At 41.3% G+C, this 24,958-nt stretch overlaps 1 protein-coding gene across 1 annotated transcript in view; it reads right to left on the bottom strand.

Annotated features, from left to right (window-relative positions):
- BRINP1 (bone morphogenetic protein/retinoic acid inducible neural-specific 1) overlaps positions 1-24,958 on the bottom strand; it is a 283,604-nt gene that overhangs the window by 201,880 nt on the left and 56,766 nt on the right. Inside the window, exon 2 of the mRNA XM_006890697.1 lies at positions 4,829-5,096. Within this exon, the coding sequence (XP_006890759.1) occupies positions 4,829-5,046 (218 nt within the window). The 5' untranslated portion in view covers positions 5,047-5,096. The remainder of the gene's footprint in view (positions 1-4,828; positions 5,097-24,958) is intronic.

The following is a 24,958-nucleotide window of genomic DNA, read 5'->3' as shown; positions in this document are numbered from 1 at the left end:
ATATACCACAGCTTCTCTACCCATTCGTTTGTTGATGGGCATTTAGGTTGTTTCCAACTCCTTGCTATTGTAAACAAAGCCGCGATAAACATGGATATACATATATCTACTTGGATGTAAGTCTATAGAAGCCTTATGTATATTCAATGGAATAGCTGGTACGTTTGAATAACTGTCCTTTTTTCTAGCAGCCAAGCACTTAACCACTAAGCGACCACACTTCCTTCAAAGTAAACTTAGAAGGCTCAAATGAAGCAATAAAGAAGAAAGCCATATATCACAATAGCAAGGAGCTAGAATTTGACAAAACAGCCAACTGAAGACAGGTTTGGAAACAGGAGTAGCATCCACTTCCTAAACAACATGCCTCTGGAAACTCTATGAACTTTGATAAATGTCAATAGTTATAGAAAGGCTTCAGATCTTTTGTTCACAGGGTCACTATGAGTCGTGCTCTACTCGAAGGCAATCAACAACACAAAACCAGCAAAACAAGACTAGGAGATCCTGAAAATTCTGACCCCCTTCATCCAATGTCTCAAGCCTGCAACTTCCTTAAAAGCACAAGTTCAGTTACAGTGAATTCTGTCAAGTACTCAATCAGTATAAACACTTATGCTTATACATCTATACAAGTAGTAATGGTTGTGTTCTTCTAGGAAGTTTGTTGTTGTTGTTGTTGTTAGGTACCATTGAGTCACTTGTGACTCAGCAATCCTAGCACAACAGCTCTGAAGCCTACCCTATCCTGAGCCAGTCTCACTGACTCCCACACACCTACCCCCCTTACCCCACCTACTGTATCAATCCATTTCATCCAGGGTCTTCCTCTCCTGTGCTGTCCCTCCACCCTTCTGAGCATGGTGTTCTTCTCCAAGGACTTGTCCCGCCTGGCGACATGCTCAAAGTATTTAAGATGGAGCTTCAAAATCCTAGACTCCAAGAGAAACCTGGTTTCACCCTCTCCAGGAGAGACTTATTTGCTTTCTTGGTAATCCATGGGATGTTCAAGATTCTTCTCCAGCACCACAACTCAAAGGCATTGATTCTTCTTCTGTCATCCTTAGTCACTGTCCAGCTTTCTTTTTTTTTTTAAATTTTTATTTTATTTCATTACTTTTTCATGTGTACCGTCAAATCAGATCTGACTGATACAGGAGGAGATTGTTCCTCCTTCTCCAGCAGAGCATCTGGTGGATTCGAACCGTGTACCTCTGAGATTGCAGCGCAGCTTCTTGCCACTAGACCACCAGAGCTCGCCACTGTCCAGCTTTCTGATACATAGCAAGGAACTGCCAAGATCATGGCTTGGATCAGGCACATCTTAGTCTCTAGACTGACATCATTGTTTAAGAGGTCTCTGACAGCAGATTTTTCTAGTAGATAACTAGTATTCTTGATGGATATAGGAATATTTTCCCTAAGGGAAGCCCTGAGAATCAATTATTTCTTTTTTATAAATTCTGATACTCTCCTCTAAGAGAAAAAAAATATTTCCTATTTCTCATCCTTGTGTTGTCTTACCTTTCTTTGATACCGTGTACTTATCCACCTTTTTTGTTTTCACTTTTCATTATGCCCAGAAGAACTTCTACTTAATATTTCTAATTAGTTCTATTTTCTAATACTCATATAAAGTTCATTCATTAATTTTTGCATTGGGAGCCATCAGAAAACCTGATAATCACTAGCAAGTCACCTTTCCAAGTAGGATTTTAAATACTCAGAGTATAATCACAGGAATGTGCATCTGGTAGAGATTTTATGGAGCACCAAACCCAATTATTCCATCTCATAGATTGTGCAAAGGAGATGTGCCTATTTTTCAAATTAAATATATGAAAAATTAAGATTTGAATTGGTAACTTTTCAGTTACAACCAAGAATCTTTTTCTTTATATACTAGCTGGTTCTTCTATTATAATTGACCCAGAAACGTCAGTATCTGATCACCCTTTCTAAATTTAAAAGCAGTTCATCTCTGGAGAGTTTTTGTTCATTGGATTTTAATTTTGTATTCTCCAATTCCACAAACATTTATAGCCTGCTTACAATTACAAGGCAGCAAGAAAATCAACTTGGAGGTCCAGAAATGAACTATCTGTAAGTCTTGTCCTCAAAGATCTTTCATTTAAATAAAAAAAGAAATAAAAGAGAATATTCTAATGCCAAATAGACTCAAACTGAAGAGTGGTAAGTGAAAAAGAGCAGCAGTATCTCAAAGGCATCGATTCTTCTCCTCTGTCATCCTCAGTCATTGTTCTGCCTCGCTGATTCATAGCAAGTACTTGCAAAAACCATGGCTTGGATCAGACGCACCTTAGTCTCTAGACTGACATCATGCTCTTCAGTATTCTGGAGGATCCTTGATAACAGCTTTTTCCAAGAAATTTGGACAATTACCTGGCCAACTTACTGAAGAGATTTATATTTATTTCCATTCCAAAAAAAAGATGACACAACAGAATGTGGAAATTATCGAACAATATCACTAATACCACACACTAGCAAAATCCTGCTGAAGATAATCCAGAAAAGACTGGAATATTACATTGACAGAAAACTACCAAAAATACAAGCTGGGTTTAGAAGAGGCCATCGGACTAGAGACATTATTGCCAATGTCAGATGGATCTTGGCTGAAAGCAAAGAGTACCAGAGGAATGTCTATCTGTGTTTCATTGACTATGCAAAGGCACTTGACTGTGTGGATCACAATAAATTGTGGCTAATAATTGAGAAAAATGCAAATCCCAGAACCTTATAGTACTTAAGCAAGACCTATACTTGGACCAGGAATCAGTCCAAGAACAGAGCAGGGAAACACTACGTGGTTCAAAATCAGGAAAAGAGTGCATCAGGGATGAATCCTGTCTCCATTCCTTTTCAATCTATACGCAGAACAGATCATTCAGGAAGCTTTATGAGGAGGAATGTGCTATCAGGATTGGAGGAAAATTCATCAACAACCCACATTAAACAGATGATACAACCTTGCTGGCTGAAACTGAAGAGCACGTGAAGTGCTTGCTGCAGAAGGTCAAGAATTGTAGTTTTCAATATGAACTGAAATTCAACATCAAGAAGACAAAGATTCTCACCACTGGGCCAATTGGTAGCACCATAATAGATAGCAAAGAGATTGAGGTTGTTAACAATTATAGCCTGCTCGGCTCCACAATCAACACTTTTAGCAACAGCAGTCAGAAAATCAAAAGACGATTGCATTAGGAAAATCTTCTGTCATGGATATCTCCAGAATACTGAGAAGCAACGATGTCAGTCTAGAGACTAAGGTGTGCTTAATCCAAGCCACGGTTTTCACAATTATTAGCTATGCATCTGGAAGCTGGACAATGACTAAGGATGACAGAAGAATAATCAATACCTTTGAGCAGTGAAGCTGTCAAGGATTTCATTTTCCATGGGTCCACAATTCACACTCATGGAAGGAACAACCATGAAACCAAACAGCACAATCTGCACTGGGCAAATCAGTTGCAAATTATCTCTTTAAGAATTCAATAGCATAGATGTCACTTTTAGGAGAAAGGTATACCTAACCTAAATCCTAGTCTTTTCAAATAAATCTCAGGTATGAGAAATCTGGACAATTAATAAGGAAAACTAAAGAAGAATTGGTATCTTTGAGTCATAACATTGGCAAATGATATTAAATGCCATATTGGTGGTGTATTACAATTGCACGGCTAACTGAAAGATCAGTATTTTTGAATCCACCAGCTGCTCCTTGGAAGAAAGATGGACATCCTTCCTTGACTATTTACAGTACTGAAAACTCGACGAAGTGTTTCAATGAGTTGGAATCTATTTGGAGACAAAGAGTAGCCAGAAAGGCAAACAAATCTGTCCAGGACGAAGTATAGCCAGAATGATCCTTAAAAACAAATATGGTGACTTTGTCTCTTGTACTTTGGGCACGTTACCAGGAGAGACCAGTCCCTCAAGAACATGAACAATATTTAGTAAAACAGAGAGTCGGTGAAAAAGAGGAATACATTCAAGGGGATAGGCGGGCCCGGTGGCTACAACTACGAGCACAAACGTAGCAATTACTCTGAGGATTCTGCAGTGTTTCATTGTGTTTTGCATAGAATCACTAGAAGTTGGAACCAACTCAATGGTCACTAACAATAATAAATACAGAGAGTGGTGGGGATTTCAAGGAGTTGGGGTGAGTAGATAAAGAGGAATTCCAAGATAGTTTCAAACAAGAGCTTTGGGTTGGAACTGAATGAATTAAGAAGCAGGGTTGAAGAAGGTGAGGAATCAGTTCAGATTTGTTCAACCCCAGGTAGCTCAAGTGTTCTTATCTGTTCTTAAATATACAACAGGTTTGGAAAGTACCATTTGCTAATGACCTACCTACAGCTAATATAAATGAGGAAAAAGATTACAACAATGGATGTAGATGATACAGTATTTGGATTGCAGCTCTACTAGTGAGTGAATGTGTCACTTCAGTTAAAGAAGTAATTTAACCTTGCTGAGGCTCAGTCACCTCGACTGCAAAATGGAGAAAACAGACACGAGCTGTTCCTGATGGTTATTAAGGATCCAGCGAAATAACATCTAAACTCTAAGTAAACCACTCAGCACACAGTTAACACTCAATAAATACCAGCTATTCAATTGTACCTCTGTCACTGTTAATCTCTTTTATAAAGAAAAAGTGCAAAGGCAACATTCTGTACAAGAGTATCACGCCTTGGATTAGATATACCACACCACAGAAAAGACCATTCCAATGACCTATCCCATGAAACAACATAAGGGAAAAGTAAGACTGGTTAAGCTCAGCTCTTACCTGTATATTTTATATCTGGTTGTAAATCCTTGACGGTGTCTTTCCACAAAGGATAGGTAGCTCCTGGAGTGGTGGAAAGGCCCCCTGTCTGAAATAAGCCAATCAAATTCCTTGGAGACATGTTGGTCTGTCCCAGCTGGTTCCTGGTGGGAGGGCTGCACTGAGATACGGCCCCATACAAACAGGAAGTAGAGGAGCTCAACAAACCTCCAGTTCATGCTTTTCTTCCGGCCTTTTTCCTCTCATTCTTGCTCCATTCTGTGGAGTCCTATGCAGAAAAAAGTAAGATCGAGAGAAAGGGGTGTGGGTGGGGTGAAGAAGAAAGTGAGGGTGAGGAAGAAGAAGTAAAAAGCAAAAAAGAAGAGAGAGAAAAACAAAACAAAAATTTAATTAACACAAGTAATACATCAGTAGGCTGCTTCCGTATTTATAAAAAGCAGTACAGTTTCTGTTAAGCACACAAAACCCAAGGAGATCTGGGCTCACTTTCCTGCTTTGCTGTTCACATGTTTTGTGAATGTGTACAAACTGCTAACTTCTTAGGGACTTAGTTTTCTCCTTTGTAAAACAAAAGATGGGTTTAAGTGCCAATATGTCAGCACTAGGCACACTGTATGCATTTAAAGCCCATGTGCTGAATGAAGATAGAACAACTTCATGTGGCTAGTAAGCCATGTGGTGACAAAGCTCACATGTCTGTTCCACTTACTGTCTTCATAAACAACCTGCCTCTTATCACCAGGACTCAGTAAAAAAAGAATTCTTTTCTCTCTCTCCTTTTATTCTTTCTCTCTCTCTCTCTCTCTCTCTCTCTCTCTCTCTCACACACACACACACACACACACACACACACACATACACACACACACACACCTACAGAATAACAGCTCTGTTTTGCATTATAACACAATGTTTTATGAGTACATGACTATCTGCGTTAAACATTCACTAGAAGAAGAGTTTGTATAGGGTATTAGAGTCCATTGTATTAGAGTCCACTGATGCAATGCTCCCTGACCCTACCATTCCAAAGCAGCATAAAACCAGAATTCACCTGCTGGGGTACAGAAATTTTGGCTCTCTGGTGTTTGATGAGAGGCTGAACAAAGGCCAAGGGACTATATAAAATCTTGCCAGCCTCTTTCTTAGAGTGTTAGCATATAAAGGAGCCTGAATGATGCAATGGTGAAGCCATCACAGTTGCTAACGGAATGACTGGCAGTTTGAACTCATCCAGCTACTCCACAAGAGAACGAGCTGACAATCTGCTCCCATAAACCTACAGCCTGGATAACCCTATGGGACAGCTATCATCTAGGAGTGGCTAGGAGTTGGAAATTGACTTGACGGCACTTACCAACAATCACAACAAACGTAAGCCAACTGATGCTGCTGGGGAGAACCCTTGAGACTAAGAGAGACGAGGACTTCTCTTGGATGAGTTATGTTATGTGTACCATTGAGCTGGAACAGGCCCATAGCTGACCCTCCAGTAGGTTTTCAGACGCAGTAAATCGCACAGGAGAAGACTGCCCATCTTTCTCCTCTGGGGCAGCTGGTTGACTCAAACCATGTGCCTTTGGGACTGTAGCACAGGTTCTTGCCACCAGGGTTCCAGGGAGAAGAGAAATCACAAGGCTAAATCTAGAAGTTAGAAAATTAGAAAGTTTTGTTTTCATCATCTCAATATCCTAAAACAACTTATTCTAAGAGTTTATATAGGTATTTTCCTCTATAGTTAAAATCAACCCTGAATCTAGGTTCCATTAGTTAGCAACAGCATTATTCCAAGCAATTTATTTTACTTCTCTGAGTCTCAGTTTCCTGATCTATAAAAGTGTAGTTAATAACAGCACTTACATTAAGGATTATTAGTTGAGAATTAAATGCTATAACTTATGTCAAATGTTTCACTAGGAGTGTGGCATTAGCAAGTGCTCAAAAAATGGCATAAATGTTAACAACGATAATGGTGATGATGACTGGTGGTACCAACTTTTCTTTAGGAATTATCTTTGCTCACATTGTACCCAATATATCTATGTTCTGTTTATCATTTGACAGCCACTTGAGAAGCTGTCCTCAAAGGTCATTCCCTTTTCTATTTCACTAAAAATATTGGGATTAAAATAAAGGTAAAAGGATCAGAAAGTTGATCCTTTCTCTTAGATCTATTTGTTGGTTTTATATAACTGTATGCTAGTACTTATTATATTTTATTATATTTACATTTGTGTATCTGTCTCGTTCCCTGGACTATGAAGAGGTCAAGAACCTTTTAAAAGACTTTGCTTTTCATCTTGGTCATTGTGTGGCTCTGGACAGTGAAGGCCTTTCTCTAGTTCTTACATTCCCACATCAATCATTTAAACAAGGCATGGCACGATTCTCAAAACATGTTGTTAAGTGTCAAACCACACATGAACATGATGAAGTGATAGGTGTCTACCCTTCCACCTAAGAGAGTAAAGCTAAGAACGAGGAGGGGGATTATAGAGGGAAATGGATGGATGTAAATTCCTTGCTTTATTGGATATTTCTCTCTGTTGCCTATTTTATTACGAGGTTCTACAAAAATCTGTTTGGCACTGCAAGCCCCAGCTGTCAGGGGCAAAGGAGAGAGTCACGTGAACAGAGGAGTGGGCTGGCAGAAGCTGTGGCCTGAAGTTTTGTTCAGAGACTAAAACAAAGCCGTACATGTTGAATGCAGAGCTGTTAACAGCTACAGCTGCCAAAACTGTCTGCCAGAGCCCACCTGAGTGGCAAGCAGGGGGTGGAGGCAATTGTTCAGCGATCCCAGTGGGGAGCTATAACACACTGGAATCGCAGCATGTCACCCGAACAGCCCTGCTCCACAGCTTCTGTTGTGAGTGAGTGCCGAGTGGGGGCCTGTGAGAGAATGCCTGGCTGTGAGGCTCTGAGGAAACAGAATCCTCAGTCTTCAAAAGGAGAATCAGGCTGTACATATAACAGTAGCATGTGTGTGTGTGTGTGTGTGTGTGTGTGTGTGTGTGTGTGTGTGTAAGTGTATAATAGAGTATTGAGTAAGACCTCAACCTATAGACCTGGGATTAAAATTGTGAAAGACCCAATCCAGTGGTTCTTACGAAAGGGTGATTTTACTTGCAGGGGACATTTCACAATGCCTTGAGACATCTTTATCATGAAGATACTACCATCTGCAGAGTCAAGAGTAGGGAAGCAACCAGAAATCTTACAATACACAAGATGTTGTCATTGTTGTTGTTGTTATGTGCCATCAAGTCGCTTGTGACCTATAGTGACCATATGCATAGCAGCCCTGAAGCCTGCCCTGTCCTGAGCCAGTCTCACTGATTCTGACACACCTACCTCTATTGCTCCAGTAATAGTCCCCACAATAAAGAATACCAGCAAAGGCTGAAAAAGCCTGATTAATTCAATGTGAACATCCATGAGTGAAAGTCTGGGCTAGAGGCCTGTTTTCTAAGTATTTTCTTCTTTTATCATGCTGTCTCCACATAGCAGAGCCTATGAGACAATGTTCATATCAGTAAGTAAGGGTGATGGTTTTAAGGACAAAGTCGGAATATATAATAATTGACTTGCAAAATTATGTTGTTGTTGTTATTGTTACTGTTGTTATGTGCTATCAACATCATTTTATTTTTTACTTTGTGAATTATTAAGGAGTTGTATGGTTTTTCCATACTGGAAACCATATGGAAAACCATAGAGCTCCCTAATAATTCACAGAGTACTAAGAGAGAGAGAGAGAGAAATGAAGTTTGTATAAAGTTGTTTTAACAGAACTTAATATGAGGAAGCAAGAACAAAGAATGTGCATACATTATTTAAATAGTGTCACATGAGATATGACGACAGACTTTGTGACTTCCATTTTGTAAACAACTCATATATGCACTGATGTCACCAGAGATTTTATTGAGTGTCTGCTTTGTTCCTGCTTCTAAAGGTGCCTGTTTCCTGGGGGCAGCCAAAGCATCCAAGTTACTTTAGATCTTACTAAAGGTATATTCCATCAGATAGGTACAGCAATGGTATTTAACGTATTTAACAGATAAGGACCTTAGCTTTGAAGACACTGCGTGGCTAACCCAAAGGTCAACTCAAATCCAGCAGGACCCAAAAGAGGAAGAGAGAGAACAATTCAAGACAATCTCCTCCCAGGTGGTTTATATTGTTATTGTTGTCATGTGCCCTCAAGTTGGTCTCAACTGCAATGAGTGAGAAGGTCACAACTCTTTAAGTGTTTAGGATTTTAATTCATTCATGTAATTGTAATTGTTATTATTGTTATTGTTGTTGTGTGCTAGTCACCTGCAACTCATAGTGACCCTATGTACAACAGCTCTGAACCCTGCTCTATTCTGAGTGAGCCTCACTGATTCTGACACATCTATCCCCGTTCCCCAGTTACTGTATCAGTCCATCTCAACTGGGGTCTTCCTCTCCTGCGCTGTCCCTCCACTCTTCCGAGCATGGTATCCTTCTCCAAGCACTGGTCCCCTCCTAGCCATGTGCCCAAAGTATGTGAGACAGAGTAAAACACATTCGTGTTGTTGCTGTTATTGTTATGTGCCATCAAGTCATTTGTGACTCATAGTGACCCTATGTACAAGAGCCCTAAGCCTTGCTCTATCCTGTGCCAACCTCACTGTCTCTGACACCCCTACTCCCATGACTCCAATCACTGAATCAATCCATCTCATCAACGGTCTTCCTCTCTTGCACAATATTCCCCTATAAGCTGTCCCATGAAGCTAAAACATAAGCCTTCCCTCTAGAGACTAGAGATACAGAGTATTTTGAGTCACACTCATGCATGAGCAAGACTGATATGGAATATGCTGTAATAAATATTATAAAAAAGGAATAAAGTCTCAGAAGAGATCATTTAAACCAACAGATGTGGAAAGACTCCACAGAAGTGGTGATATCTGAGCTATTATTGCTAGGTGCCGTCGAGTCAGAACTGACCCACAGCAGACCCTCCAGGGGTTTTCAGAGTCTGTAGTTCATATAGGAGGAGACTGTTCAATTTGTCTCCCATGGGGTGGCTGTTAGACTTGAACCACTTGCCTTTGAGTTGGCAGCACAACTCTTTACAACTAGACCACCAGAGCTCTCACCTTAAATAGCATGTAAGGCTTTAGTAAACAGACATGGCTGAAGAAAAATTCCTGGTAGAGCATATAGTGATGGGTTGGGGATGGAAGACAGCTGAGAATGAAGACTGACAGGGTGGGTGTTAAAGGTACCACGAAGGTGGCAGAGGGGATCAGTAGAACAGTAACGATCACTTCTCCACTATATATGAAGGGAAAACATTATAGATGTTCAATACATTCAATAACTCAGCCATTTACACACTGAGCATCTACTACTTGTCAGACACTATTCTAGAAGCTGAAGAGTCCACTGTGGTCTGGGCATTCAGGTCCTCTCAGGAACCTTCCTTTCTAGGGTGTAAAGAGTGTGAACTTAAATAAATAAGCAGTAAATGTGCATGTGGTGGGGAAGAACAGGCAGAAGAAAAGAAAGCCAGTGATTCACTTATGATAGAGAAAAGAACACGGCTCTCCATACAAGGTGGTCAGGAAGCAAAGACTTGAAGAAAGTAAGGAGAGAATGGTACAGATGCCTGAGGGGGAAAGAAATGCCAATGGCAAGTGAGAGGGTCAGTTTATATTGGGATTTAGGCACAGGTTGGAGTGCCCAGGTGGTACAAAGGATTTCGGTCTGCCCAGAGGTAGCTAGGAAGAAAGTTTTGACAATCTACCTTCAAACAGCAACTAAAATTCCTAGGAGCACAGGTCTACTGTGAGAGGTACGTGGGGTTACAATGAGTCTGAGTCGATCTGACAGCGACTGTTCAGTCAGAAGTCAGGTTGCATTTTAGCCTTTCATTCAGGGTACGCTGTTTAGTTACTATGACAGTCAGTTTGAGGAGGCAAATTGTGCATCAACTAAGCTTTTACAAGGCCATTAGGTGACCCAGTCCCTTTTACAATATGTGGCCTCGTAGAGAGACTGGAATAAGGAAGAGTTACTGTCTTTATTTCAGCATATCTGATATCCAGAGGGGCTAAGTGGCGGGTCTGAGACCACCAAGCTAGCAAATGACTAAAACAGAAAACTGTGCTGCCCAATTAGGGAGCCACCGGCCACACGAGGCCACAGAGCACTTGGCATGTGACTAGTCAAGATGTGCTGCATGTGTAAAACGACACCAGTTTTCAAAGACTTAGTCCAAATAATAGGATGCAACTAATATACTGACTACATGTTGAAATAGTACTAATTGGAATACATGGGCAGGCTTCAGAGCTGCTGTACATAGGGTTGCAATAAGTTGCAGGTGACTCGATGGCACATAACAACAACATATATATTTTAATTATTCCAATGTGCCAGTTAGAAATCATGAACTTATATGCATGTATTCTCATTCTTCTGGGCAACAGTGGACGAGAATGCTGCCTTTCTTTGCTTTGATAGGAGGACAAGGCCCAAGAAGATATTTCTCCATCATGATTTTTTTTATCACCACTGAGGAAGCCGGATCACTCTCTCTTACAAGTCTTTCGGTAACCACTGTGCAGTTATCACCTCCCTCCAAAGTCCATAAAGAAGCAATGCAGCAACAAAATAAGCATGTAACAGATACACTGTTGCTGTTGTTGCTGTTGTTGTTGTTATTGTTAAGTGCCATCAAGTCGTAGGTGACTCATAGTGACCCTCTGAACGAAAGACCTGAACACTTGTATAACTTTCATCCTTTATCCAGGTTCAGAGTGTTCCTGAAGGCAAGCTATTTCGGAAGTGGATGTCACTCCCGCTTCCAAGCTTGTTTTAATGAGGGAGCTCCACCAAACACTGCCCACCATGCGTAACCATTAAAACAATGGACACATCAGTATCACAGTGTTCAGCTTCACAGCAACTACGAGTTACCTCTGTACAGCAAATAGACAGACCTTTGTTATACCACTTAGAAGAATGTTTGACCAAAAACAATTAAAACCAGGCCTGAGGGCCGCGGATTAAAGTCACCTTTGGCTTGGTAGCATAACTTTCTGTCCACTAGTCCAATGTTGTTGTCGTTATGTGCCGTCAAGTCGTTTGCGACTCATAGCGACCCTTTGTACAACAACCCTAAACCCTGTTCTATCCTGTGCCAACCGCATTGCCTCTGACACACCCATCCCGATTACCCCAGTCACTGAATCAATCCACCTCATAGAGGGTCTTCCCCTCCTGCGCTGGCCCTCCACCCTACCAAGCATGATGTCCCTCTCCAAGGACCTGGACCTCCTTATAACATGTCCAAAGTATGTCAGACGAAGCCTCAGAATCCTTGCCTCCAAGGAACAGCCTGGTTTAACCCTCTCCAGGGTGAATCTGTTTGTTTTCCTAGCAGTCCATGCATGGTACATTCAATACTCTTCTCTAGCACCACAGCTCAAAGGCATCAATTCTCCTTCTATCCTCCCTAGTCATTGTCCAACTCTCTGATGCATAACAAGTGATTGCAAAGACCATGGCCTGTATCAGGTGCACCTTAGTCTCCAGAGAGACACCGTTGCTCTTGAGTACTTTAGAGAGGTTCCTAAGAGCAGACTTTCCCATCGCAATATATTTTTTGATACACAACAAAAAACCAAAACAACAAACACCATGTTCCATATCCTAAAGGCCGATCACACTGGTTACCACTGAGCGAACTCTGTCCCATGGCAGCCTCACGTGCATCAGAGTAGAAGTCTATAACATTTGGTTTCCAAAGCCTGAATTTTTTGGGACTTTGCTTACCAGGCCTTGCTTTAAGGCCCCTCTGATTACACTTGAACCTCGGACCTTTCAGCCAGATGCCAAATAAGCTCACTGCCCAACCATTTAGAGACAGCTCTGGCTATTTCCCACTGCACACTTAGCAATGTTTTCCTGAAAGATTCATAAAGAGAATTTCCTGTCATTGGGGCTTAGCGCCTGTGAAATGAAGGTTGGTTCTATTCCGAGAACTACCCTTGACCCTGGGTGGCCGTGAGTGAGTCACAGAGTGGCTGCTGTGTGGTGCGCCCTGGTGAACACGGAGCCTGTGACACAGACTTCGCATGGAGGGGGCACAGACCCGCCACTGAATTGTGCTATATATAAGACTGCAGTGTTAGTAAGGGAATTGGGTTCATCCCACACACAGCAAAGTCTCTAATTGTTGACCCTGTAAATTATTTACGTCCACGGTGGACACTGCAGAAAGCGGTGAGAGTGATGCCTTCTAGCAGCAGCACCGCCAAGCAAGCTCCTCCTTTGGAACGCTGCACGGATTGCCAGGTCATGGCCCGCATCTTGGGAGAGAGGGTAGAAAGGAGTGCCTGTCCCCATCAGGAGTTCACATAAACTGGACGGAAGCAATCACTAAATCTGAGAAGGTGACCCACAGTGCCTATATCTCACTAATGAATCCAGGTCAGCTGGCTGGTCTCAACCAGGCTTTAACTTCCAGACGTACAATTCCAGCTCGAACATCATGTCTGAACTACAGACCTGCAAAGTTGGATTACCTTGGGCATGACAATTAGCCCCTTTGTGCTTCAGTTTCTCTTGGTAAAATGGGGTAAAGTGGGAAGGTGTGCACTCATTAGGGTTCAAATAAGGATTAATTTTTTTAAGTGGAGCTGTTTTTGAGTCAGTTGCACGTGAAGCACAAGACAATAAACACTATGTTATTTTAAAAAGTGCAGGGTGAATATACAGGGCTTAAAAAAAATAACTCAGTTTTTGCTATTCTTAATCTGTCACCCACATCAACAACATAAAATGTCCAATGCTGAGATTACAGCCGTAACTAGCGTAAAAGCTGGCTGTATGAGTCCTTCTGTTGTTACTGTTAGGTGCCGTCACCCTGTGAACAGATGCCCCAAACCCTGCCCTATCTTGTGCCAGCCTCATCAGCTCTGACACACTATAGCCAAATGCTTAAGGGTGGGGGTTGAGGGTAGCAGTCTCTCATTTCAGGCCCAGGAAAAGAAACTTCAACAAGACTTCTCAAACAGTGTAACAAACACTCCCTGTAACTTGGGGGGAAATGGGTGAATTAGTGTCTGACTCACACATCTTAAATAATAATAATAATAATTCCGAAGAGGGAAGTCTGAAGAGTGCCAGGATGAAGTATAGCAACAGAGGGGTGTTGTCCTTTGGGAAGTAACTGCCTAACTCTAGGATGAATGAATCAGAGGTGGGTCACAAGAAAGACATCTGGGAGGGCCTCACCTAGACCCTGAGCTAGCAAGAAAAGTAGGACCCAGACAAAAGAACCCGCAATTGCACTGAAATTCACTAAAAGTCTAAGAGATGAGAAGGAGACAAACAGATGTTTTCCCATGTCTCAAAAGAAACAAAGAAGAGATTCCATCTATGTCAGAAGGCCTGAGTCACCCTTAAAAATGCTGCAACCAAGGAACTCATTCAATATTATTCAAAATGGGTGAGCCTGGAGGACATTATGCTGAGTGAAATATCTCAGTCTCAAAAGGACAAATATTACATGGTGCCACTGCTGTAAAATGGAACTGATATCAGGGTGGGGGTAAGACTGAGAAAAACTGGATAAATTGTGCATACTGCACTGAAACAGATGAGGGACTGGATAATTTTAAAGTGATGTATCATAGGGTATTATGGTTATCACAAGAGTCCACAATTAAGGTTGCATAGTTGAATGTACTTGGGGCGGTGGGAGGGGTGCGGGGGGATTGTGTACCAGGGAGGGAATCTTTCTTTTACTTTTGAAAGAGAGGAGCAAACTGGGGGACGGGGGGAGAGGGCTGGGTGGGTAGAGAAGTGCAGCAATGAATGAATGGAAATCCAAATTCTCTGTAAATGTTCATTAAAATTATTTAAAAAAATAAAATAAAATATATAAAAAAATGCTGCAACCAACCAAACAAAAAGTATCACCTATCACTTTCAGAGGATACTGATAATAAAAAGTACTAGTCAAGGAAGACACTTGCTCCTCTTTACTTCCTGTCCTTGGTCAACCATTCTATCATGAAGAAACAGAGGTAAAGGTGTGTAAAATGGATGAGACACAGTAAAAGCTTAAGTCGGGGCAAGACAGGAGAATCAGAGGAAAAAGGAAATTTCTACTTTAAATAAACTGCTTCATTTGTTGTAATATATATCTGCAAAGGACACACTAATCACTGAAAGAAGAGTGTGTATGGAGTCCAGAAGTGATCAGAAAAATGTCTTCAAACTAACAATGACAACAGAATGATGAGCCTTGCTTTAATTTTCCAAATACAGAGGAAAACCAAGCCAAGAGTCACGGTTTGGCCAAAGCAAAGGGCTCACAAGTTTTAACATTCAATTCAATGCCTGACTCAGTGTAAGAATCAAATTAAGTCAGCAGTCTTCAAAGTGGAATTTATTAATCAAGGCACACAAGGAAGAAAAAAATATTAGAACATCTAGTCTACTCATTAAATATTTAAAAAACTCAAGTCTTCACAAGTCACCTCGGGTGAAGTATGTAAGTCCCTATGGCATGAAAGGATTGGGGACCTTTTTTCCTTCAAGTCGTACTGTGATGTCACAGACTGGTGATGCAGATTTTAGGGTTCTGTTGTCTGATTTTAAGCAAACTACTTCTCACTAAATGGAGAAATGGATTAAAATAATACCTGTAAAGAATGTACCCAAAGGCACATTGTTCAAATCCACCAGCTGCTCCATGAGAAAAATGTGACCAAGCTCCTCTTGTGCAATTTCTTGCCTCTGAAAACCCGCTGGAGGGTCAGCTCGGAGTCAGATCTGACTCACCGGTACCAAATAACAACAAACTCATTACTACTCTTCCTCCATTCTTCCAGAATTCCAAGTGAATACCAGGAAAAGCCTGAGGTTTTCCCTCTCCCCTCCCCTACTCTATTCCATCACCGCCATCCTCACATCTGATCTCCATCTCCTTTCTACTTACTCTGTTATGAGCATCTATTTCTCTTGTATTCTCCATAAACCTCAGTATAATTTGTACTTCTCTCTTTAGAAATCCCCCTTATCCAAGTCCCATTCTCTCTTGCCACCTGCCACTCAGAATAGCTCTCAAAGACCTATCACAGTCCCTCTAATGTATTTCCATCTTCTCCACAAAAGCCACTCCAACACTCAGAGTGATCTTTCTAAATAAAGAAGGACAATGACATTCCCCTAATTAAACAAATGCAATCATTCTTTGGTTACTTTTTTGTCTTGTACCTAGTGATTTCTGAGCTTGATCCTTTTTTGTTTTCTAAGCTGTTTTGTTTTTTTTTTTTAAATTTTCCTCCTGCCCATCCCCATCCCTCTGCCCCCTCCCATCTCCCCTTGTATCCTCATACAAGTTTTACTAGTTAGCTTTCTATTTCTACAATAATGGTCTTATGCAGTATTTGTCCTACGAGACTGAGTCAGTTCATTCAGCAAAACTGAGCTTGATCTTTTGTATACTCATTTTTCCAACTTCCATTTCCCCAAAGCCCATTCTCAACTCACCATATTCTCCAGATTTTCTCCCCTATTGCTCTGTTGTTGCGTACTGTCTAGGTGGAACTCACCCTCCTGTGGGTTTTCAGAGGTAGTTAATCATACAGGAGGAGACTGCCCATCTTTCTCCCATGAAGCTGTTAGCTGGTGGATTTAAGCTGTGTGCCTTTGAGACTGCAGCACAGCGTCTTACCACTAGGCCACCACAACTCCCTCCTATTGGATTTCTGCAATATATATTAAAAAACAAACAAAAAACACAAGCACATATATGCAGTATAGTTTTTGCTTATGCTAGTTCTTTCTCTTATAAGGTTTATACCACCTTTTACAATCTTATTCATGATGCACATTATATCTTACTTGTATTTTAGGAGGAATGAGAAAAAAGGACTAAGATAACCAAGATTGATACTATGCCAGATCCTTGTGGTATTAAATCTATACTATAATCCCATCAAATAGAATTCTCTCTGTTTTGTAGGTGGTAAAACTGGTTATCTTACAAATCTAATTATTTGCCCAATGCTTTTTTTTTTTAAATGGCAGAATTCAACTTCAACGTAAGCCGACTCTCACAGGGTTCTTTAGACTCACCGCTTTAAAATACTACCCTAAATGCTTAGAAACATACATTCAGAAATCACTTAATCTCTAATTGAAGTTTTCTAGTTCCGACACTCATACTACAAAACTATAAAAATATTTATGAATAGTGGCTGCTAAATCAACTTGAGATGTGAAACTTTCAGAAATGTACAATCTATAGAAAACTATAAAAACATGAAAGAAAAGAGTAGCACTCACAGTTCTGAAATCTCAAATACTGTTTCTTTTAAATTAGGAGTATTGACTAGTGGCATAGCACCTTAGCTATGTTGTGTTGCCAAAAGAAATTTGGTCAGTGGTTTGAATCCACCAACTGCTGTATAGGAGGAAAATGAGCAGTCTCTTCTCATAAAGGTTTACAGTTTGGGAAACATGATGGAGGGTCGTAGGAATTGGATCCAACTCAACAGCAGTGGTTAAGGCATAAGTTATGTATACTGTCTTTTTCTTCATAAATATTTCATTTGGAGCCATATTTAGGAGTGTGAAACCTAAATTCATGAAAACTTCCTTTTGAGCTTTCTCCCAAAAATCATCAGCAGTCTCTGCAGAAGAGTCTTCTAAAAAGGAAGTGAAATGAACATTTCAGAGTGTCTATTCTGGGCTTTTTTGGTAAAATTCAACAATATTTAGCTCATAGTATTTTTCTCATCAATAACCTGTGTTATATAGATGACATAACCTTGCTTAATTCAAGTGAGGAGGGCTTGAAGTACTCATTGCAGAAGACCAAGGAATGCAAACTTTGGGATGGACTGCATCTCAAATGTCAGGAAAACAAAGATTCTTATCACTAGAATGAGAGGCAGCATTATGATGGATGGAGTAGAGACTGAAACTGTCAACAGATTCCTCTTGCTTGGATCCACAATTAACACCCTTGGTACCTACCAGCAGTCAGGAAATAAGACACACTGCACAGGGAAAATCTGCAGTTAGGGACCTTTCCAAATTACTGAGGAGTAGTGATGTCAGTTTGAAGACTAAGGTCTATCTGATTCAGGCCATAGTCTTTCTGATTACTAGCTATGTATCTGAGACCTGGCCAATGAATAAGGATGACAGAAAAAGACACTTTTGAGCTGTGGTGTTGGAGCAGAGCACTAAACATCCCATGGACAGCCAAGAGAACGAACAGATATGTCTTGGAGAGGGTGAAGCTGGAGGGCTCTTTGAAGGCAGGAATGATGAGGTTTCACCTCACATACTTTGGACATGTTGCAGGAGGTGTTATTCCTTGCAGAAGGACATAATGTTGGGAAAGGTGGAGGGTCGGTGAAGGAGAGGAAGACCCTCAACCAGGTGAACTGACACAGTGACTGCTGTAATGGGCTCTTGTGTGTCAGGAAGTGTGAGGATGGTGCAGAATAGAACAGCACTTAACAAGTATTATTCTTATCCTTAGTATAAGATGGACAAAGAAATACATAATTTCAATATGCTGTAACAGAGAATACATTGTGTATTCCTAAGGTTCAGAAGTTTTATGGAACACTCACAGCTTCTAACTGACCAGATACTTAAATCTTCCCCTCAGACATATCCAGCCCCTGCAAGGGACTCTGAAAACATTTCCCAGAGACGGCATTTAAGAGGAGTCATAGAGCTCAGGACGCATCTGTAGAGTGAAATTAAATTAGGGCAGCACATGAAAAGGAATGAAAATGCATGGTGTGAATGTAGGATCAACAAACATTTTCAAATATCTGCAAAGAGATTTCTGAGGTACAAAATGGCACAAGATGAAGTAAATGAGCTAAATCCATCTTGTGTTTTATAATCAGATCTTTATGCATGATGAGGAGTTTCTGGAAGATAGCTATTCTTCCCTCAATTCTCTTCTAGCCCCATGGTCTGAAGTCTGGCAATGGTATGTGCACATGTGTACGCATGCGCCCACCTGCTCACATGTACACACCCCCAGCTATCATGAGGACTGCCCTGGGCCAGGCTTATGCCATGTGTGTCAGAACTATTTTCTGCATTTTCAATGGTTCACTTTTCAGAGGTAGGTAGTCAGTCATATAAAAGAATTCCAACAAAATAAACCTTAATCCACCACTCTGGAGTCAGTTTTGATTCACAGCAACTCTGTAGAGGGGAGTAGACTCTCTTGTAGTGTTCACAATGCTGTAAACTTTACAGAAGGAGACTGTCTCACCTTTCTCCCATGAGTGGCCAGTGTTGAACCACTGACCCTCTGGTTAGCAGCTGAATGCTTTACCAGTAGTTGCCACTACGGCTGCTGTGGTTCCTCAGTCAAGCCTCAAGATCAATGCCAAACCAGTATTTATTTAATGAATGAACTAAAGAAATCAACAGCTATGATTAGCTAAGTGGGATCACAGGGACCCCCCACACACACACATACTGAATGTTTTTAAAAAGGGGAGTTCAATGTTGTATCATTATATTAGATTGTCATTCCAGCTGCAGAGGGTCATCACTCACTCACTGACCTCAAATAAGAATCATCTCATAAATGACCCTCCAGTGGGTTTTCAGAGGCTACAAATCACATTGGCAGATATTACCTATCTTTGCCATTCAGAGCAGCTAGTGAATTTGAACCACCCACCTGTGGGTTTGCAGTGCCTCTCCCTACCCACGAGGCCAAACTGCCCTCCCGGGGCTATAGATGGACTTAATGGAGGACAAGGATAAAATGTAGGAGATGAGTACAATATTTCAAGCTAGATAATGTAACTTCAATTTCACAGAAATAAAGTTATTTTAGAAGAACAATTGAAGGTAAAATTGGCAAGATTTAATGAATGCCTGTGACAGTGGGATGCAAGAAGGAAGGTTCCTGTGACAACTCTGAGGTCTGCTTGGTGACTTGGTTGGTGATAATACTAAGTAATAAGTGGATGGTTGATAATATGTTAACTCTTGGACTTGAGTGTAGGGGGCCACTTGGGCATTCAAGTCAGGGAGCTCTGGAGTTTTTAACATCTAAAACAGATAATGTCTTTGTGTATAATTTACAGTCTTGAACACCTAACAAAGGGTCAGTCATTTCTAATTTCATAGCAATGAATTTTGATATAGATATTTTCTTTTTATTCCCAACATCAAGAGAGATGCCAGAAGCCACGCTGCAATCCTGAGGCATGTGGTTTGAATCCAAGCCCATGAGAGGGTAAGCTATGGGTCAATTCTGACTCAATAGTATACAACAACAACAACAACAACAGCTGAAAATGAAAAGGACTCTTATGGCTACTGAGTTGATTCCACCTCCCAGCAGTGCTACAGGACAGAGAAGAACAGCCCCACGGTGTTTTCAAAGCTGGAAGTCTTTATAGAACCGGACTGACACATCTTTCCCTCGTGGAGCAGTCAGTGGATAAAAAGCAGAGTTTCAACAATGCGTCACCAGAGTTCTTTCAGTAGTTATTGCAGCTCTTTTTAAACAGTTGCAAAAACTCAGCAAATACGTGTGAGATAGAGAAATGGAAACCAAAAGCTGAGGAAGTGCACATATTTAAGCAGCGTGAAGAGGAAGAGATGCCTATGAAGTAGATGAAGAGCGAATTGTACTAAGGAGACAAGACTTAAGAGAAGATGCTGTCAACAAAGCCAGAGGGGCAGGGATGTTTTAGAAGAAAGGGGCCTCAAGTTTCAAAAAGCTGCAGAGCAGTCCAACAAGATAAGGATTTAAAAAAAAATGTCTATTGGACTGAAGAATGCAGAGGTGGTTGACAGTTTTCAATGCCTTGATGGGAACTGAAGATTCATTGAAAGAGATTAATGCATGAATGGGATGTGAGTAAATGGAGACGGAGTGTAGAGTACTTGGCTAAGAAGGAAAGATCAAAAGAGCCGTTCCAATGCCTCTGCTTTCTCTCCATCGAAGAGGGAAGCAAACAGTCAAAGAAGGATTTGTTTCTTCATTGAAAGACTTGAGTACATTTATAGACCCAGAGGACAGACTTAGAATAAAAGAAGAAAATAAAAACATAAGAGAGAAAGAAAACCAGCATTTGTTGAAAGAGCAGCATAAATCTATCTTTAAACCCCACGTTGCAAAACAATAGTTTGTGTTTTATCAAAGTGCTATTGAAGCAAGATGCAAAAGTAGCTCAAGAAGGGATAGTTCAAATAAATGTCTCAAGGGAGGTGAGATTTTACTTCTGTTCTGATGGATTTCTTAGCTGGAGAGAAGGCATTCCAGATGTAAGCAGGCACACATACAGAATTTTAAGCGTCCACCTAGTATTCGAAAGCAAGATGTTGCATGGAACAAGAAATGAGTAAGACAAGGTCACTGGCCCCAAGGAGGTACACCGAATAGCTTTGGACAGAAAGGGACTTCATGCACAGGAACTGGTACTACACAGGTGCTCAAAATATAATTGTTCAATAAATGAATAAAACGTTCTGGGGAGTTAATGGCTCTGAATTCTTCCCAGTGGCTAATCTATTCTTAATGCTCTGTGGAGCAAATAAAACATTTACATTTCCATCTGAACCTAAATTCCAGCATTTACTCATCAGAAATCTCTGACCTCTGGCTTGGTATTTGCAGCAGGTCACTAATGAAATCAGCTGAAAGGTTTCTGCCAGCTCCATTTGGATCGAAGCTCCTTGGGCTCTGCTGGGTTTTGCACAATGGCCTCAGCCCATCATAGGATGCTTTTAAAATGATTAACTGAAGACAGTGCCGTAGTTGTTGCCTACCGACAACAGTCAAGAAACCAAATGAAGGCGTGGGACACAAATGAGTGATGAGCAGTTGACAGTGTGAGTTTGCAATAAAAAATTCAAAAACATCATCAGTTTGGATATTCTGAGTTCTCCCTTCATCCCTACCTCCTCAAAACACTCCTTTTGGCATCCTTGAATGTAAGCAAAATTTTATTTTATGTTGCAAAGGCTTTATGTACACATTTGATTCCAGAGTCACTTTGAAATCCACAAGGCAGTAGTTTACACCTCTCATTTCAAAGATGCAGAAATTAAGATTCAGGGCAGTAACATCAGTAACTTTTAAAATGTAAATGTATATTTAATCCTTCTAATAAGTCTCTGAAGCAGGTACGCTGCTTATTGTTCTCATTTTGTAGATGAAGAAATTGAAGCAGAGAAGTTCAGGAAATTTGGCCATGGACTTAGCTAGTATGAGGCAGCACCAGAATTCATATAAATTCAGTCTAGTTCTAGAATCTGCATCCTAAACCACAAGCCACTAATATCTTGACCACATCCTGCTAAGACAAGGAGTGGATCAGCCCCTAAGTCTTTCAGGAGGCTCTCAGCCAGTCTTCCAGCCTTAAACTATTCCATCCATCCTATGCACTGACAAGGAGCAGTCTATCTCCAGCAGAGAAACATGGCCAGGCTTCGCCAGTGAGAGAAGTGAGCACAAAAAAGGTGCCATATTTTTCCTACCTTGTCTTATAAGTCTCAGGCTATGAAGAGCCAATAGAAGCAGTCATCAGCCTTTGTCTAACCAATTGCTATTTCATCATCTCTTCAAATTGGTTCTTGTCTGCCCATCAGCTGCAGGACAGAATGTAAATTCCACAGAATGACATTCTACTTATTTTCTTCTACTCTACTTATTTTCAGATGTTCCATGCCACATCCTACTGCCTCTGTGATTTTTCACTCCAGCACACCAAAATATCCTATGTTTGTTGTTGTGTGCTATTGAGAAGAACCACCCCATAGATGACCTTCCACTGGGTTTTCAGAGGCCGTAAATCACACAGGAAGGAACTGTTCATCCTTCCCCCGAGTAGCTAGTGGATTAGAACTGCACGCCTCTGAGACTGTAGTGCAGCTTCTCACCACTAGGCCACCAAAGCTCTCTAAACATGCTATAATTCCCTTGATTTTTTTTCCCCCTACAAACTTTCTGACATGTGGTACCATGAGATGGAAAATTCTCATTCTCCATGGAAAATGTATCTCTGGTTCTTCACCTCCCGGTGGCCTTTCATGATCTCTTTGGTAGGAGTAACCAGTCTCAGCGTTGTGGCCTTGCCGGAACTTGCAGACATCTCTATTTGATTCTCAGTGCATTCCACTATGAATGTCACTGCCACTGGATGGTGTAAAACAACAGATTCCAGGTTCTAACTCATCTTTATCAGGTTTTGCAAGGAGCCAGGCATATGGTAAATAAAATGGGCCTGCTCTATTTTCCTCTCATATGTCCATTAACTCTGGACAGTCTTCAGTTTGTGTTTAATGTTCCAGCTCTTTCCCACTTTCAGTCCTTTTGGTACTAGGTTTCACTTCAGAAATCAGTCTATGATTCACTTTGAACCTATGGATCCACAATCAATGCCCACGGAAGCAGCAATTTAAAAAAAAAATCAAACAGAGTAAGTAATGCATTGGTCACGTCTGCCACAAGAGATAACTTTAAAGTGAAAAGAAGCAAAGATGGTCAATTTGTAGATTAAGGTGCACCTGGCTGTAGCCGGGGTTATTTTCAAACACCTCATACGTATGTGAAAGCTGGACAATGATTAAAGAAGACTAAAGAAAATGAAAGAAAAAAAAAAAAAACAAAAACAAAAAACCAAAACTGAAGCCTTTGAATTACAGTATAGCAAGGAATAATACTGAATAAACCACAAACTGCCAGAAGAACAAACAAATGAGTCTCGAAAGAAGTACAGCCAGTGTTCTTTAGAAGCAAGCATGGCAAGACTTTGCCTCACTTACTTTGTGCCTGTGACCAAGAGGGGCCAGTCCCTGGAGAAGGACCTTATGCTGGGCAAAGCGTCAGCAAAAAAAGGGGCAGCTCTTCAATGGAATGGCTTGACACGGTACCTGCAAACCTGCAATGATAGGCTCAAACACAGCAACAGCTATGGGGTGCCACAGCATGGGGCAGTTTCTTTCTGTTGAACACAGGCTTACTGGAACTTGGAAGGAACTTGATGGCACCTAACAACAACAACAAGAAGATGTAAAAGACTTTGATGAGGCCTCTGAGACTGAGAGAGCCAGCTTTTGTGGCCAGGCCTCCAACAGGGCAGGAGGCTGCAGCCCTCTGACACCACGAGGAGGAGACTGCGAAAAGGCAGGACAGAGGTCTGTTCTAACCTGTGAACACGGAATATGCAGAAGCAACATGCTAGTACTGCCTATGGGCTTTAGTAATAAGGCCACAGAATGTTTTTACCCTCTAAATTAGTAGGAGTTCAGTTCTCTAATACTAGCAACAACAGAAAGCTCTAACTGATACAGCAGCTTCTCAACACACCTGCACAAGTCATATGAAATGCAGTTCAATCCCTATGATTCTAGTCTGTTTTCCTACCATAGGCGCTACCTGGTGAACGTGTGCATGGCCAAATCTATCTTCCACAAGCACCAGTATCTTTCTAATGCCCACCAAATCCCCATAGATCCCAATGCTGTCAATCTTTCCCCCATCTCTGTCCTATTAACAAGATAATCAGCCAAAGAAAGAATAAAAAGGAACCGCTTGTATATCTCTTTTGGTGCGCTCTCAGGGTTTGTAAGAAGTAGCCTAGAGATCACCTATGTCAAAATCACCAAACCAAAAGCAAACCAACCGCTGTCAATACAGTTTTGATTCCTGGAGATGAGCAGGACAGAGGCAGAACTGCTCAGGGCATTTCTGATGCTGCAGTCTTTCCAGAAGCAGCCTGCTCGAACTCTCCCCTGCAGAGGGACTACAGTTAGCAGTTGGTAACTGAACCACTGAGCCACTGAACCACTGAACCCCTGGGCTTCTAAAAAACCAAACCGCCATCAAGTAGGATCCGATTCCCAGCGGCCCTCCAGTGGGTTGCAGAGGTTGTAAATAGTGATGGGAGGAGACAGCTGAACTTTCTCCTGTGGAGCCACAGGTGGACTCTAAGCTACCAGAGATGCAGTCTTTTAGTAGCTTCCCAACACACAATGGTTGTTGTTTGTTGTTATGTGCCGTCGAGTCGCCTGCGACTCATAGCGACCCTATGTACAACAGCCCTAAACTCCGCTCTGTCCTGTGCCAAT

Source organism: Elephantulus edwardii, unplaced genomic scaffold (assembly GCF_000299155.1).
Source record: "Elephantulus edwardii isolate Elephantulus edwardi_28Jun2011 unplaced genomic scaffold, EleEdw1.0 scaffold00092, whole genome shotgun sequence".
Classification (NCBI taxonomy): domain Eukaryota; kingdom Metazoa; phylum Chordata; class Mammalia; order Macroscelidea; family Macroscelididae; genus Elephantulus; species Elephantulus edwardii.
The sequence above is the reverse complement of the archived record's forward strand: the minus strand, read 5'-3'. Positions and strand labels throughout refer to the sequence as shown.